The following is a 16,482-nucleotide window of genomic DNA, read 5'->3' as shown; positions in this document are numbered from 1 at the left end:
AAAAAAAAAAAAAAAAAAAAAAAAAAAAAAAAAAAAAAAAAAAAAAAAAAAAAAAAAAAAAAAAATTTAAATTTAAAAATATTAATATTTTAATCATAATAATATTTGAATTATAAATTAAATTACCCATTATTAATATTTTCAATCAATTATAANAATTATTAATATTTAAAAGATAAAATTAAATAAAAATAAATAATCATAATAAAATTTAAATTATAAATAAAATATTAATATTTAAATGATAAATTATTAATATTATAAATAAAATATAAATTATTAATATTTAAAAAATAAATTGAAATAAAAATAAATAATCATAATAACATTTAATATTAATGATTAAAGTATAAATAAAATATTAATATTTAAACTATCAATTTTTAATATTTTTAAATAAATTATACATTATTAATGTTTAAAAATAAAATAATTTAAAAATAAATAATCATAATAACATTTAAATTATGAATAAAATATTAGTATTTTTTAATATTAATTATTAGATTATAAATAAAATATTAATATTTAAAAATAAATAAAAATTAAATATATTATATAATAAAAGGTATTTTTGTCTTTTTTTTTATTTTTTTTTTTTAAAATTATTTTACCAACTAAACACTGTAATACGTCATAATAATTATTCCTACTCTATTCTATTTATCATACCAAACTACGTAATATCTATTATATTCTATTTTCATTTTATTTTATTCTCACGTAATAATTATTTTATTTAATTTCTATTTATTTCGTGAACTAAATGTGCTATAATAATAAATAGTTATGGCAAAGCTATTTCTGAAGCAAATTCCTACAGTATTAAAATTTTGAAACTTTTGAACCAACTCCTGTCAAGTCAAATTTACCTCATTTTCTTCCTTTTTCTTTTCAAATAGAAACAGAGAAGGAAAAAAAATCTACTCTCTCTCTCCAAAAGTTTAATTCTTAGTATTAAAATTTTTCCTTGAGTGTCAAATTGAAGAAATCATCAAGATCTTCAGTAGGCAATTCCCACACGGTTTTGTCTGTTTCATTGAGGCAAATAAGCCACCATATTGTCTAATCAATAATAAACCCACCAGCATAAAGCTAAGCTGGACAGACCCTCATCCCTAGGCCCCCTAAACTAATTATTTCCTGGCAAGTACCTACTCTCCCCATCTATGACAAAAACCATATGATCAATTGATGACTTTCCCATTGCCCAAACTATTGTCTTATCAGTTTTTTGTGCCACTGACGCCGCTGTTTTGTTTGCTGTACGCAAGAGCTTGCTCTTTCCAGGTCAATACCTAAACAGTGGGCTAAAAAGCACAAAGACGTATTCAAATTTCTACATATCTCTGTCTCTTGCCTAAGCTTGACCCAATTGCAAGCCTTGGCTCATCGGTCCAAAACCACACCCAACTGAACTCTTTCGGATTGACAAGATACAGCTTTTGAACTCCTTCGGATTGACAAGATACAGCTTTTTGTTTGTGGTAATGGACAGTTTACCTCTAAAAGATGATTAATTTAACATCTCTTATTTTAAATATGTGGTCAAATAGTCTTCAAAAGCATCCATGATTACACTCCATCATTAATCATGCACACCAGCTTCGCTGATATCTCAGAAAACTACTAGACATACTTTCTTATGGTGATGAATAAATAACTAATGTTACAAGCAGTTCAACGTCATACGCTCACAAAACTCAATTACAAGGCAAAAGCCGCAAAAGTGGGTTTACCTCATTTTCTTATCATTTCTGGTTCTCTTTCTACACTCTCGTTTCTCGACAGAATATTGCTTCTTAATTAACAAATTGCACATTGCTGTTTTCACGGCTTCGGCAGCTGCCGAGAACACCTTTTCATCAATTGAAATACTTCCCTGCAACTTCTCCAGCAGTTTTGCTCCACCAGGTATTTCACAATCCCCCAGAACAACTGGCTCCTGCTCCAATGAATCGGGACTGCTTTTTCTAAAACCAGATATCACTTTTACTCGTGACAAAGACGAGTGATCAGAACCACTCAACTTAGAGGCACCTGTTACCATCCACAATAATCCTCCAGAAATGCTGCTGCCTAGGCTTGTAGGAATGAAATTCTCCCCCACAATTGAAACCACCTGTCAAAATCAACAGATATACACGAAATATTAGTTACTTGTGCATTTCAGTAACCATACTTCTGCATTTAGGCGTTTAGCCTCTTCTGGATAAACCAGAAAGTTTGGTTAACTCAAGGAATATCCTATCAAAACAAGACAAATTCTGCGCCACATTTGATTTGGGTAAAAGGCTGCTGTGGATAAGAAAATTGCAGATTACTATATAATGTCAAGCACAGGTAATGAAACAGATCTCTAAGGTATGCAAGTAAAACCATCCTTTAGACAATTGGAAAGTCGCTTTGTTGTTGTTTAAGTTATAGAATTTACCTTGACAACAGAAAGAGTCTCAGATGGAAGGTTGCAGCTCAACAACATTATTCCTTGCAAACTAGAACATAGAACACTATGCATGTTATTATAATTAAACAAACACAAGAATCATTGAAGGCGAAGAAAATCACTAATACAGAATACTCAAAATCTCACCTTTGAATGGCCACTGCAATAAGGGTACAATCTGGGATTGTGCATATATCAGTAACAGTTGAACAGTTAGCTTCACTTGTGTCAAACTTTAATTGTTCTGCCTTCAATAAGCAAGTACAAGTAAAACCAAGTGAGATACAATGGATAACAACAAAATCCAAATAAAACCAATTGTGGTGGCACCCGAGCTTCCAAAATACCAATTGCCTTTCCTTCTAATCAATGTACCCAAAACTCTGATTCCACGATCATTTTCCCCATTGTGTCTTTATGGAAAATGGAAAATGGAAAAGCAGTCATTTAATAAAATTAAAGAAAGGAACTTTTCTTTTAGAGGAGCAGAAGAGAAAGAAAGAGAGACCAAGGGGATCTATGAACAACAGAGTTGAATTATATTTTTTCCAAGATTAGCAAAACATCATCAGGAATCTCCAGTAAATTTCATAACGAGAGATACCTTTGCACCAACTTCACAAGTATCAAGAAGGGATCCAGATATAACATCCCACATGCGAACCTGAAGAAGCAACACTAGTCCATTTTTCACCAAATTTTGCAACTTAAAAAGTTAAAGCACAAGATGAAAACAACTTTGCAGATTAATTAAACAAAATTCTTAATACTCACAGTTGAATCACCACTTCCAGACACAAGAATACCCTGCAAATAATCTGGAGTGCAAATGAAGGCAAGGCAAGAAACAAACCTGTAAACAGATTAATTTAAATGAACAACTATCTTTAATTATAGAAATAGAATTCTATATTTCTCAGAGAAAATAATGGATACATATCAAATCTGGTTGCTAAAGAGTATTTTGCACAGTTAGATAATCAACCTACTTGAGTACTTGACTAGGGATCAAGCAAGTATGGGCATGCCAACGCCCTGTGATTCAGCACTAAAATTTTGTTCAAAAGAGATTGTCTTAAACCAAAAAACCGCATACAGTACCCTTCCATTATGTACAAATCACACCAATGCAAGAGAAAAATGTGATCATAAAAACTCACTCACTCCTTATGACCAAGACAAAAGCTTTGAATCTCATGAGCTCCATCTAATGGCTTCTTGGGAAACACTGTAACCTGTCAATAGAAAAATCATGTAAAATAGTGCTATATCAAGCAATATACTATCATGGTTATACAAAGGGTGGACAATGATGGTTTACACGAATTTTAAAATCTCTGTCGGCGCTAACAATAAACCGTCCATCTGGTGAAAACTCCTGTAAATAGGACACCGTAAGTATTTGGTATCTATCGGGCGAACCATGTTGGCAACAACAAGTATGTACCAATAGAAGTGGTAATAATCCTTGAAAGTGGAAAACAATGAATTCACAAATAACATTGCACGTTGAATAGGATTCAGAATAGCCACTCAATTACCAAGCTAGTAATGATGCTACAATAATGACCAAGCAATGGAACTGCCTTCCTGTTAAGAGGAGCTTCACTTCCATCAACCCCTGGAAGATCCACCACCCAAACCACTCCAAATTTGTCAGCAAAACAAACATGAAGACCATCATTGCTTACGGCAAGAGCACTCACTCTCTTTTCAGAATACCTGCCATTTAGTGTATTCATAATTCATCACTAAAACAAAGTAAACTTTCCACAAACATAACAGGAATTAGAACAAGAAGAAGAAAAAAAGCCAGTTGGGTTGTTTAAGAACTTACACAGTAGAAATACAGCGCCAAGACTCGGTAGACCAAACCTTGACAAGCTTGTCATCTCCAGCAGATACAAAGAGCTTTCCGTTTGCTCCATATTTAATAGCTCTTATTGAATCATTATGAGAAGCACCGCCAGATTCATCCACCAAAGTAACAGCGCAATCTTCTCTGCGAACGACCAAATTAAAAAAAAAAAGAAAAAAGCTCATTTCTTTACAAAATTTGAGTGAACAAAAATTGATTTGAAGTATGAGAGCAGGGGGAGAAGAAGAGGGGAAGAGAGTGCTTACGGCACATTGAAGACACGAAGGTCCGACCCGACGGAGACTGCAACGGAGTTCTGGGTCGGGTGGACGGCAATAAGGGCGGGAGCAACTTCCACGTCTTTATTGTTTTGTTTACTTTCTTCCATTTGAGTATCTTGCTCCGTTTTGTTGACGTCGTCGTGTTCACACTCTTCAATTGGAGGATCTTCCATGCTTGCGCCTCGCCGTCGAAACTAAAGGGGCGGAGGTCTCTAGGGTTTTAGTGGTGTTTAAGCTTACCGGTGGGCTTTCAAGTCATCGGGCTCTTAAGTTATAAGCCCATCTTCGTAGTTGTATCTTTTTAAATGGAATTTATTAAATAAAAAATAAAATTCACGACTACAATAGTATGGTTTTTATTGAAGAGTTTTGATCATACACATGAACATGATGTTGAATAAGCAAATGGTTGTCCAGTGAAATCCTAAGAGAGGAAAATTAATTGTCACTGATTGAAAAGTGGAGTAATTATTGATGTAGCTATATTTGATGCATGAGCTTGAGCATGGAGTCGTAAAATGAAAAGGGCAAAAAGCAAGGCGAAAGAATATTTATGGCTTACAAAACGAACATAAGGTAGCCAATAAAACGATCATTTCTCGTCTCCAATAGGAGGAATTCAATGCCTCGACAAGAGTACACTTTTCACAACAAAACCAACTGCTCTAAAAAACAGTGAGACACTTAAATTCTTAGCTGAGTAGAGCCATAAATTGTTCCTCGGCATTTTGTCATTGGAGCTGCTTGACGCCATGTCGGTCTATCACCGCCAACTGTCCAGCTATCCACATCAGACATTGGTTTCATATCCCAATTAAATCGGTCAGGGCCAATCACCCCTCCTATCACGTAAATTTCATCTCCTAGTCCCGTCATCGCAAACCCGATTCTCCTACGAAACTCCGAGGCAGAAATCACCACCTTTCTCACTTCCTTTTCCTGCTTGAAAATAAGTCCATGGCTCATCACGTAGAGGGCTCCCTGTACAACTGCCATTGGACCCTGGAGCCAACCATAATCCTCCACTGTCCACCCAGACCCCATATGGTCCAAGACTTGCACTGTAGATAATCCCTTGTGCAAGACATGCACCTTTCCTCCAATAACTAATCCTGAGCATGCTGAATTATGAGTGCGGTGGAGATCAGGTATTGGAATCCACACATCCTTCTCAGGATCATACATTTCTGCTTGAGATATAGATTTTCTGCAGCTGGTGAAGCCACCAGCAACGATGACCTTTCCCTTCAAAACGCAGCATGCAAACATGGCACGAGGTAAGATCATAGATGCACGTTGAGCCCACCGACGCATTATAGGATCATATGACCAAACTTCATCAGTTGCAAAACTCCCATCTTGATCACCAGTTGATGGGTCAACAGCATCACTCCCACCACCAAGCACAAACAACTTTCCACCAGTTGAGACCACACCAAAGTGGGCAAGGTGCCTGATCTTTGAGGGAAGGACAGGAAGAGTAATCCAAAGGTCGCGGAGAGGATCATACATCTGCCATAAATTCTCTGGATCAAAGGCGCACACACACAGAAGTTCCTCTGCTGAGCCAACCTCCTGTCGAGCCTTAAACAGCTCAGGGCTATGAATGGCAGCTCTCCAGGAACGAGAAACAAGCTCCAACTTAGGATAAAGGTAGAAGGGAACCCGTGCTATGCACCTAAGGGCAACAGCATCTGGAAGACCTTCAATTAATCCAGACATACTAACCAAGGTTTCATCTGATTCCAGCGATTCTTCACTAACAAATTTTTGCTATGTCAATCACAGCAATGGAATATGCAATCTGAAAGAGCAAATTTGGAACTCGTATTTTAGAACCAAATGAATTTCAGAAATAAGTTGTTAATTAAAGTCCAGTTGGATCTCAATGAAAAGAATTACTGCATTGGTTTTCAACAGCATTAGCAACACAATTAGAATTATTGAAATCATTGAAAATAGCAGTGTTAGGCACCATCTCAGTGTCACCAACATCGGCAAAAAAGATAGCAATCATGCCATAGTGTGAAGGTGAAACAAAAAGAAAGAGCAACTATAACATCAAAATTTAAATCTTTCCTTTAACAAGCAAAATTCTCCAAAAGACACCCAAAGGATATTGAAATCCCTATGAAAGAAAAAGTTTCACTTTCAATGTGGGCAAAGTCAACTTGGGAGTAAAAATAGAGACTTCATACAGTTATGTTTATTTAAGTGTGAAGTCATGCTTTCACAATAAAATTCCTTTTTGAATACCAAAGCAAACAACAAAATGTAATCCATTTTTTATTTGTCTATGCAACATAGCTCATGAGCAAAAAAATTGAACTACAGTCCTTATGTTGAAATAAAATAACTAGCTCCATTGCATATTATGTTTTATGGCAATGAAAGCTAATGATCAAGCAGACATCGCAACAACATATCTAGGGGTATTTCATCAGTGAACTTTTCATACCAAGAGTTCCAAGTGTAAGAAATCATCTCATCAACAGTTTTTAAGTGCCTGAAGAAGCATAAAAGGCTTGGTGGTTTAAGAAATGAAGGAAAAACCAACTGATTAACCCAAAAAGACAAATGTGCCTTAATGGAAATTACCTGCATTTAACATACTTGTTAATATGATAAAATAGCATGTAATTTAACTCCCTAAGACTTCATTTCCATGCTTGGGTGATGTAACCGAAAAGTTTAGGACAATTAGAACTCAACAATTAGAGTTAGAATAGAGTTGATTGTGTTGGAACAATAGAAAGATAATTGTATTTTCAAAAAAAACCTCTTGAATAGATATTCAAAAAACAAAAGATAATAATAATAATCTTCTACCTAAGATACCTATTTATAATAGTTAAGATAAATCCTAATCAAATAGTAATTCTAATCTTAAATAAAGACTTAAAGTACTAAAATTCTAATAAAGATAAGAAAAAGAATCTCAAACTAAACAAAATAAAGAAAATAAAATCCTAAGCTAACGAAAATACTAAATAAAATAAAATTCTTAATGCGCCTGCATCAGTCCCCTCGGGTTAGAAAAACTCGGCTCCGACGAGTTGGCCTTAATACACTCTTCATAGGTGGCAGAATTTACTTGTTTCAATTTCTTTTCATTACCACATTCAGCTCCAAAATTTTCAACAGATAAATACCCATTGATTTTGCTGATCTTGCTGTTTGTACAACTTGAAGTTACTGATTTCTTAATCTCTTCTTTAAGTGGATATAAAGTATATATCTTGTTATCTTTGTAGAAGGAATAGGTATTTGGCTTCGTCTTGTGGTCCATATCGTGATCATACAACCACGGTCTACTAATAAGAATATGACCAACATCCATTGGCACAACATCACATAGGGCCTCATCATCCAAGTTGTCTCCCATAGTGAATTTCACCAAACATTGAGTATTTATCGGTACTTCGTGTCCTTTCTTTATCCATCTAATCTTGTAAGGATGAGGATGTTTGCTTGTAAGAAGCTTCAATTTGTCTACTGCCTCTTTTGAAATAATATTTTGCACGCTTTCTCCATCAATAACGAGATCACACACTTTACCTTCACAAATAACATGTGTGCGAAAAATACTTCGCCTCCTCTAATCTTCTTCTTCCTCATTGATTGTTGTAGTCATCACTCTTTGTACCACCAAGGACTCACCTTGTACAGGATACACATCAATTTCCTTTATTTCCTCATCATATTTATCATAAATGGGTTCTAATTCCTCTTTAAATTCTACTAAGTTTACCCTTCTTTGTGAGCAAGCAAAAGAAGTGTGTCTCTTCTCCCCACAAGTAAAACATCGAATATGAGAATTACTGCCTCGTTTATTTGTAGAAGAACCAGAACTGTTTTGTCTACCATAAGGCATTATACTCTTGCCTTTATCGTTCTTTTCAACATTGGTTGCAACCCCATTAGTTTTATTGGTTGTGATAGCCTCTTGATAATTTTGTTGGGATGTTTGGTAACCTTGTCTTGCTCCAAAATCATTTTGCCAATCGGTGCCATATAAAGCCTTTCTAGCACCGTAGCGTGAAACCTTTCTTTTTGCTGATAAGGCATATTGACGAGCATCTTTAATGTTGTACAAACGAACTACTCCCATCTCGTCTCTAATAGAATGATTTAAACCAGCAAGATAACGAGAAGTAATTTGTTCGTTACTCTCAGCTAACCCAACCCGAATTGATAGGTTATTGAACTCCGATGTATACTCCTCAACGGTTATGTTATTTTACCTCAAACAATGAAACTTTTCATATAATTTCATAGTATAATCAGCAAGTAAAAATTACTTTCGTAATTTGCTTTTTATGTGTTCCCAAGTGCTGATTTTAAGCTTACCTTGTCGTGCACGTTGCTCTTCAACTCTCTTCCACCATTGAAGTGCAGTACCCTTCAATTTCAACTTCACAAATAATACTTTTCGATTTTCCGTCATAGGTTTTTATTCAAAATAATTTTCCAAACTAGCTTCCCAATCCAAATATTCCTCCGCATGAAATTTCCCATGAAAATCAGTTACTTCGATCCTGATTCCTCCACCGTTTAAATCAAGAGCATGTAAAAACCGACCCTCCAATCCAACTCTTGCCGCTTGATTTGCGAGTCCATCTTCATGAAAGGGGTTCTCATTCTCAAATTCATCATCATCCTCGAGATCGTGAATCTCAAGGGGGTTGTGGTCACCTTCCGGATTTTCCATTTGGGCTTCCATTGATTCCTAACGCTGCAAGGCTTGCACAGCCCGGGTCAAGTCATCAATCGTTCTCCGCATCTCTGCCAACTCAGCTTGTTGGGGCTGATTGCCTCTACGTCGACCTCTGCCTCAACCAACCATAGTCTCCTAGCGCAAATCCTTACAAGATAGTAAGATCGTTTGCTCTGATACCACTTGATGTAGCCGAAAGGTTTAGGGCAATTAAAACTCAACAATTAGGGTTAGAATAGGGTTGATTGTGTTGAAACAATAGAAAGATAGTTGGGTTTTCAAAAAAAACCTCTTGAATAGATATTCAAAATAACAAAATATGATAATAATAATCTTCTACTTAAGATAGCTATTTATAATAGTTAAGATAAATCCTAATCAAATAGTAATTCTAATCTTAAATAAAGACTTAAAGTACTAAAATTCTAATAAAGATAGGAAAAAGAATCTCAAACTAAACAAAATAAAAAAAATAAAATCTTACGCTAACGAAAATACTAAATAAAATAAAATTCTTAATGCGCCTGCATCATTAGGACTGCGGTATGCATGAAATATTTCCAAATAAGAAACAAAGAGGTAGGAAAACATGACATTCTAATTATCATAGTGTTTCCATCAAACAAAACATACAACTGCAGCAACAGCTGTAAGATACCATCATAGAAGTTGCTTTATTGGAAAAAAAGCAGCATTTTTATCAAAAGAATGGCCCACCACATTCTGTTTCAGAAAAAAAAAATAGTTCAAGTAGAAACAACAAAAGGAGTCTCATGTATATCTACCATCTATTAATTAATACAAATGTGAGGCTTCCAGCCTACTATCTTAAAAAATACTAATCCCTCAACTAATGCACCTTCCACAATTACCGAAACAAAGCCCAGAAGTTTTTTCTTGGTTTCTATATTAACTTTCTCCTCTAGAGAGAAGATATTTTCTTAACAAAGGGTGGAGAGATGGAAAGGAAAGAGAATCCAAAATACTCGTAAAGGAGAAGACAAACAAAAGAAGTGGGGTGGATGGAAGAAAACAACCTTTTGGAAGAGTTCAAATAATGACAATGAGTAATCTCAGACATAAAATTTGATTTAACACATCTTTTGCATCCAAACTTCTAAGCAAGTAGGAAGAATGTGGATAACACCTTCAGATATTCACCACTGGATACTTGGATTTACAATTTGCAAATGTATAAATGTCAAGTATAGAGCCCAGCTACGAATTTTAGTCCATGGATTTCAGACTTCCGGCATTATCCAAATTTTTACAGTAAAAAACTCTTACCAAAGAATTGCTCCTAAATGAAAACTTAACTCAAAGGCCCAACCTTTTAAAGCACTAACATTGCAAGTCATTATAAAGTTTTGTCCTTCAGCTCATTTTCAGAGCACTTGTGAAAGCTAATACTTTGAGAAAACTCTGGAAGATCCTCCAAGAAATAAATTAATATTGAAACTGAATTCCAGTTCCTACCTGTATAATGCATCAGTTTATACTTATCTGCAAAAACATAGCAGATAAGTTACCATAGCTGAGAGACTAGACTGTAATGACTGACAAACAATCTATTTTCTTCTCCTCAGGCAGACTTATCTAACAAATGATACTGCACTGAATTCGACAAACAAGAAATAATATATATATTTCATGAAATTTGGCTCAAATAGAAACCCAGATCAGAAATTATATTGCAATAAGCTTCAACCACAAGCTACCACTAATATATGCATATGAATTCGGAAACTTTAAAGATCTAGGATAATATCTTTACATTGTTCAAGTATCAATATTTATATAAGCATAAGCAATTTAAAAGAAGAAAGGCAACAATTCCGACATCAAAATATGATCCACGCCAAAACCCTGACTTCACAGTAAAATGGACACATTTCCACAAACGACAAGCACAAGAATCTAGCACATTTACAAACAAAAGTGGCATCAGAATACATTTCATTGCCCCGAATCAACCGAATTTCACCATCACAGACAAACAGACTTCTATTTCACTTTATCAACCTTTTAATCCTAACCCAGAAAAAAAATCAAAACATCAAATTGCGAACAAAACCCTAAAATTTCAGCCGTATGAACAAAAAGAAACTTGCTATTAAAAAGGACTGCAACCAACGTCCCTGCACTTTCAGATAAACCCCACTTATAATTCAGCATAAGGAAGAAAGGGTATTCCATAATTTGAAAATTAAATTCAAATTCTAAGGAACTGCCAACAAATATCGGTTAAAAAATAGGCCAGTGAGGAAAAATGGCTCAAATTCTAAAGCGTCTTAAATGAACAAAGCGAAGATGCCTTACCTGAAAGCCAAGACCCCGCAAAGAAGAAAAAATTTGAGCTTCGTTGTTGAGAGAGAGGGGGGGTGGTAAGGGGAGGGAGAGGGAAGAGAGAAAGCGAAACGGCAGCGTGTAATTGCCTGAGAAGAGAAGATATGCGGCGGAGAGAGAGAGAGAGAGACTTTTCACAGCTAAGGAAACGCTGAGTTACAAAAACAATTTTTTTCCTTTTTCCTTTTTTTTTTTCTTTTTCACTAATCTTATTAGGATTTTGTAGATTGATTATTTGATTGAACGTAATAAAGACTTTTGTTTTTTTGGAAGTAGTAACAAAGACTTTTGGTTAAAATATATATATATAAAGAATAAAGATGTTTTTTTTAATTTTATGAAAACTATTTTTTAGGTTTCCTTAAATAAAAAAAAAACTTTTTTGGTTCTAATTTTAGGACACCTCTCTACAACAAACAGAATAAAGCGTGTGGATATTCCACTTCGGATGGCGTTTTCTTTACTCCCTAATTTCATTTTTTGTTGACACGTACACGGCACGTGTTGAAAATGACCCTTTGTTTTTTCACATTTTCCTACTGGTTATTTATTTTATTGTTTTCTTTTCTAAGCACCTAAAAATCAAACTATGGAAAAGAAACTATCTACTATCTTGTAGCCATTTGGTACAAGTAAAGGGCTACCCAACTCTAACTTCAACATAAGATAAAATTTTAGGATACATTTGCACCCAATTTTTCATAAAAAAAATTAATGTATTATGATAAAAATAACTAGGCCATGATAATATTAATTTTCAAAAATTGGGTAGGTTGGGTAGAGAGTCATACTTCAACCATAATACTCTTGGTAAGCAAAATATATATATATACACATACAATAGGTGTAAATGCATTAAATCTCAAAAGAATATATCTTGAAAAAAAAAAAGAGTTCCCAAGTATTTAAATTAGGTGAGTTCGGTAATCCAGTTAATTTAGCAAAATTTAATTACAAGTAATCGGGTTTGAATTTATCGGAAAACAATCAAGGAAAGGCCTAAGGAGGATTAGATAAGCCTATGGTCTATATATTAATACTAGACTAGCAGTAATATAGGTGCATATCTTGAAGCTAATTTACACCCAAAAAGAAAGAAAATCATTAAATTTGTGACTTTAATTTGACATTTACTGATGCACACTGACAAATATGTGGCAGCGATGCAAATGGGGGTGAACTCTTTCTCTCATTGTACATGAATGAGTTCGTCCTATAATTAAGTTAGGTGCAGGTGCATGGGGTTTAATTTCTTGGCTCGCTCACATCGCATCACAATGGATCAATATCTTTATTGATGGTGTTTGAATACTGACGTTGATTGATGACTTGACCTAATTGATTGATAAACACGACTTTCTAGAGTTAATTTTCGCTAACCCCTTGTGTATTGGGTTGGTCTTTGCTCGGGCCCAGTCCTGGACCAAACCCAGAGTCTTTGGCCAGGAGCCGGCTTTGACCGGAAACTCCTCATAAATTTTGCTGTCAAATTCGTACTAACTTCCTTTTGAATATGACAAGCGACATTTGTTAAAGCGTCTAGGTTACCATCAACGTGTCTTAAGTCCCAAGTTTTGCTTTCTAAGCGTGACATTATGATTTCAATCTGAAAGTTATGCCTCTGCTTAGTACACCAGTGATAATTTACTCTCAAGATCTTATGACTAAGCGTGCTATATTTATGAAAATGCAAAATATATTTTTATTAGAATTTTAGAAATCTGAAGAAAACCAAATAACCCAATACAATCCCCAAGAAATTATTCCTCCGAATAATTTAATAACACATCCTTAAATCAACAAAGAAAAAAACTGCACTCCTTATGTATCTACTAAAATGGTGGTAACAGAGGGTCCATCAGGGGCATAATGTGACGGAAGCTTAGACGGTGATAAAGCTTGAAGCCTGGAAAGCGATGAAGAGCAAGACGAAGAGCTTTGAAAATGAGAGCTTAGTGGAGTTCCCAGTTGATATGCCATCGTCTGTTGTTGGAACAGTCTTAGACGCACCACCTGTACCAACAGAACAAACATGTACATATAAGTCTAATTTATAGAATTGTAGCTAACGCTATTGGGATTCCAAAATTTACATGTTAGCAAGTTAAAAGCACTCGTTACTTCTTATACCTGAAGGAGAATCTGATGTTCCTGATGGGGAGTCGGCGGGAGAAGAAGCTTTAGGTTAACAAAATATCAATCAATCAGAACGTAGAAATTGAACCAGAGCAGAAATGTTCAGAGAATTTTCTTTCCTTGCTAAAAAGAGAGTTCTAAGGAAACTTAATTTTCTTACCATTGCACTGGCTAGCAGGGGGAGTCTTAACATTGCAAGCTGTTGGGAGAGCCATGGCCTGAGTCTGATTAACACTGACTCCAAGTGATGAGGCACCACCGTTAAGGACCTCGCAGAGGCACTGAGGCTGTGACCTCACAACATTAGCAAGCTGGGAGCAGCATGAAGAAGATGGCTTGGATGAGTTTCCTTGTATATAATCCAGGCATGGAGACATGCTAACAAGCACATTGGTGCAACTTGAACTTGATTGTGCCACAGCTCCTGTCCATAAAGTCGCTGCAACTATAACCACCGCCGCAAGCATTGCTCCCTTCATGCTTCTAGCTGCCATTGCTTGTTGTAGGATTTGCTTGGGACAACTTGGAGTTTTTAAGTCTTGAAATGTTAAAAGTGAGGGAAGTCTGGGTCAACGGACTATTGTATGTGGCTTGTAGGGAGAAGACAGGGGGTATGGTTTATAAAGGGGAAATGTGACCAAAGGGAGGCAGCTGTGCTTTGTATTGTTCACCAACTTTTCCTACTTCATAGCAGATTCTTTGGTAAACAACTCCAACTTTGGAACTTTATAAAATGAGTTTATAATAAAGTCAGCCTTAAAGTGTCTCTCTCTATTTTATTCAGATGGTGGGTTGCACTCCTTTAAAGAATATGCAATGCATCAGATATCAAATTTTCTTTTCTGTTAAAGCGGGCTAAAAGGATTTATACCTACTACTTTATTATATGCAAGGCTATGGCGAGAGTATTTTCCTTGAAAGCTGTATAATGAACACGTGGAAGCAAGAAATTCCAGAATCCACCAATCAACCTGATAAAGGCAACATAGACATTTCTTGTCCAAGACAATATAAATTCAGCGAAGCAAAATCCAAGAGGGCTCCTTTAAAGAATAAAGAAAAAGAAAAGGTCGGTTGGGTGGTGTTTATTAGGGTCAGATCTATTTTGGATTTGCTAAAACAGGGAATGACAAAAAAGATAAATACCATTTGAGTTTTTAACTGATGACGACTTGTTCATGAAGAAGAGTAAAGCTAAGAATAATCCAAAAATCCCTGAGATGGCTGACGGTTCCAAGATTGGTGAGTAATGACTGAAAATATCAAGAAAAGAAAAAAGCACAGGAGTTAACGTGCTGTTAATAAACTTTCATTTATTGGACAGATGGCATAATTTTATAAAGGGGGCAGGAAATGAGGCACCAATTCGAGGCAGAAGATTTGCATTCGAAACTTGAATACTACCCGGATCCGTTTCAAACTAATTACCTGCTCATGTTCATAAGACTACACTAAATTACTACTGTTTCTTAAAGTTCTTCAAAGTTCCTTTTTTGTTTTTGCTGTATTTTCATTAGTTACTACTCGTGAGTTATTTCATCCTGATCTTTATTTCTCTTAAAAACATTTACTATCACCAAATTAAAAGATCATTACCTTATTACTATATGGATTAATCGTTAATACATCAACAGTGTATATTAAGTGTTTAATTAGATATATTTTTGGTACAAATGGGGTATTACCCTATTATATTTACTGCTACATGTTCGCAGAAAAATTTGTCAAAAAATTGGCCTACCCGCCGAAACTTATCCCCTTAAGCCATAATTCCTGTTACCTTTTATGGGGTTTAGGGGATGTTGAGGGATTTGTTCATAATTAAAAATCAATTCAACACAGTAATGATTGAAATTAACTTGGAGTGGCCCAAGTCCCAGGCCCCAAACTTTAGGCGGTCCAAGTGCTATTGAGGTATTCTACATAATTAATTAAGAAGCCCAGCTAGACAAATAGTTTGCGTCAGTGCTCGCAACTAGAATTACCTGTGTCACATTCACATACATTGATACAAAGATCGCAGGAATGGTATATTGCTGATGCCTGATATTGCCTTTGTGCATAAATGCATGGAGAGTAGTAGTTTGCTTTGACTTGGGTGTCTTCAAATTTTGCCTGTCAACCGACACGTGGATGGAAATCTGAATGTGATCAACCAACATTGTGTGAGATCGATGTTCTTAAATTTGTCTATTTTCAATGGTCGTTACCATATTTCAGGTTACTTCTGTTGTATATTATTAGCCTTACGTTCATACCTCTATTAGGATATGTAATATTAATGGCTTGGATTTTGAAAAAGCAGGGCCTTCTCCATTTGTCTACAGAATGTGAAGAAATAATTGTTATTATTATTGAGGTCATTGTTGTTGGATGATTAAAACCGTTCCAATCCATTGTCACCCTTTCTAACCTCAGTGTGGACATCAATATTTAAGTTGCAATTTAGCTGATGTCGTAACGTGCTGGATCCAATAACCTGATCGCTAGATGTGGGGAAAAAACACAAGTTAGGAGTCCCCACCAATTATATTTTCTAAGTACGATTGGTCACCTATTACCTCAGTTTTAATCGATAAAATTTTAAATTAATTTTATATCCGTCGAAAGAATGAAAACTGGTCTATGATTTTTAAAGATGGGTTCGGGAGTGTGGTTAGCACGGAAAAGAGTTAGCCCCTCCGTGGTACCCGTTTCA

At 35.3% G+C, this 16,482-nt stretch overlaps 3 protein-coding genes across 4 annotated transcripts; all 3 read right to left on the bottom strand.

Annotated features, from left to right (window-relative positions):
• On the bottom strand, positions 1,514-4,832 carry LOC18613314 (tRNA (guanine-N(7)-)-methyltransferase non-catalytic subunit wdr4). The gene is made up of 10 exons (XM_018127967.1): positions 4,571-4,832; positions 4,284-4,448; positions 3,988-4,168; positions 3,768-3,824; positions 3,611-3,681; positions 3,221-3,299; positions 3,051-3,110; positions 2,594-2,694; positions 2,435-2,495; positions 1,514-2,122 (listed from the first exon to the last, which is right to left on the bottom strand). The coding sequence occupies exons 1-10, from the start codon at positions 4,756-4,758 to the stop codon at positions 1,736-1,738; spliced, it is 1,350 nt and encodes a 449-aa protein (XP_017983456.1). The 5' UTR covers positions 4,759-4,832; the 3' UTR covers positions 1,514-1,735.
• LOC18613313 (F-box/kelch-repeat protein SKIP30) lies at positions 5,035-11,854 on the bottom strand. The gene is made up of 2 exons (XM_018127970.1): positions 11,622-11,854; positions 5,035-6,389 (listed from the first exon to the last, which is right to left on the bottom strand). The coding sequence occupies exon 2, from the start codon at positions 6,305-6,307 to the stop codon at positions 5,270-5,272; it is 1,038 nt and encodes a 345-aa protein (XP_017983459.1). The 5' UTR covers positions 6,308-6,389; positions 11,622-11,854; the 3' UTR covers positions 5,035-5,269.
• On the bottom strand, positions 13,333-14,389 carry LOC18613312 (non-specific lipid-transfer protein-like protein At2g13820). Of its 2 annotated transcripts, XM_007050489.2 has the most exons (3): positions 13,945-14,388; positions 13,779-13,826; positions 13,333-13,661 (listed from the first exon to the last, which is right to left on the bottom strand). In XM_007050489.2, the coding sequence occupies exons 1-3, from the start codon at positions 14,276-14,278 to the stop codon at positions 13,531-13,533; spliced, it is 513 nt and encodes a 170-aa protein (XP_007050551.1). In that variant the 5' UTR covers positions 14,279-14,388; the 3' UTR covers positions 13,333-13,530. The 2 variants fall into 2 exon arrangements, with proteins under 2 accessions (XP_007050551.1, XP_007050552.1); XM_007050490.2 differs by lacking the exon at positions 13,779-13,826 and having other exon boundaries at positions 13,945-14,389.

The sequence above is a fragment of the Theobroma cacao genome, chromosome 1 (genome assembly GCF_000208745.1).
Source record: "Theobroma cacao cultivar B97-61/B2 chromosome 1, Criollo_cocoa_genome_V2, whole genome shotgun sequence".
Taxonomy (NCBI): Eukaryota; Viridiplantae; Streptophyta; class Magnoliopsida; order Malvales; family Malvaceae; genus Theobroma; species Theobroma cacao.
Note: the sequence above shows the minus strand (reverse complement) of the source record. Positions and strands in the feature narration are given on the sequence as shown.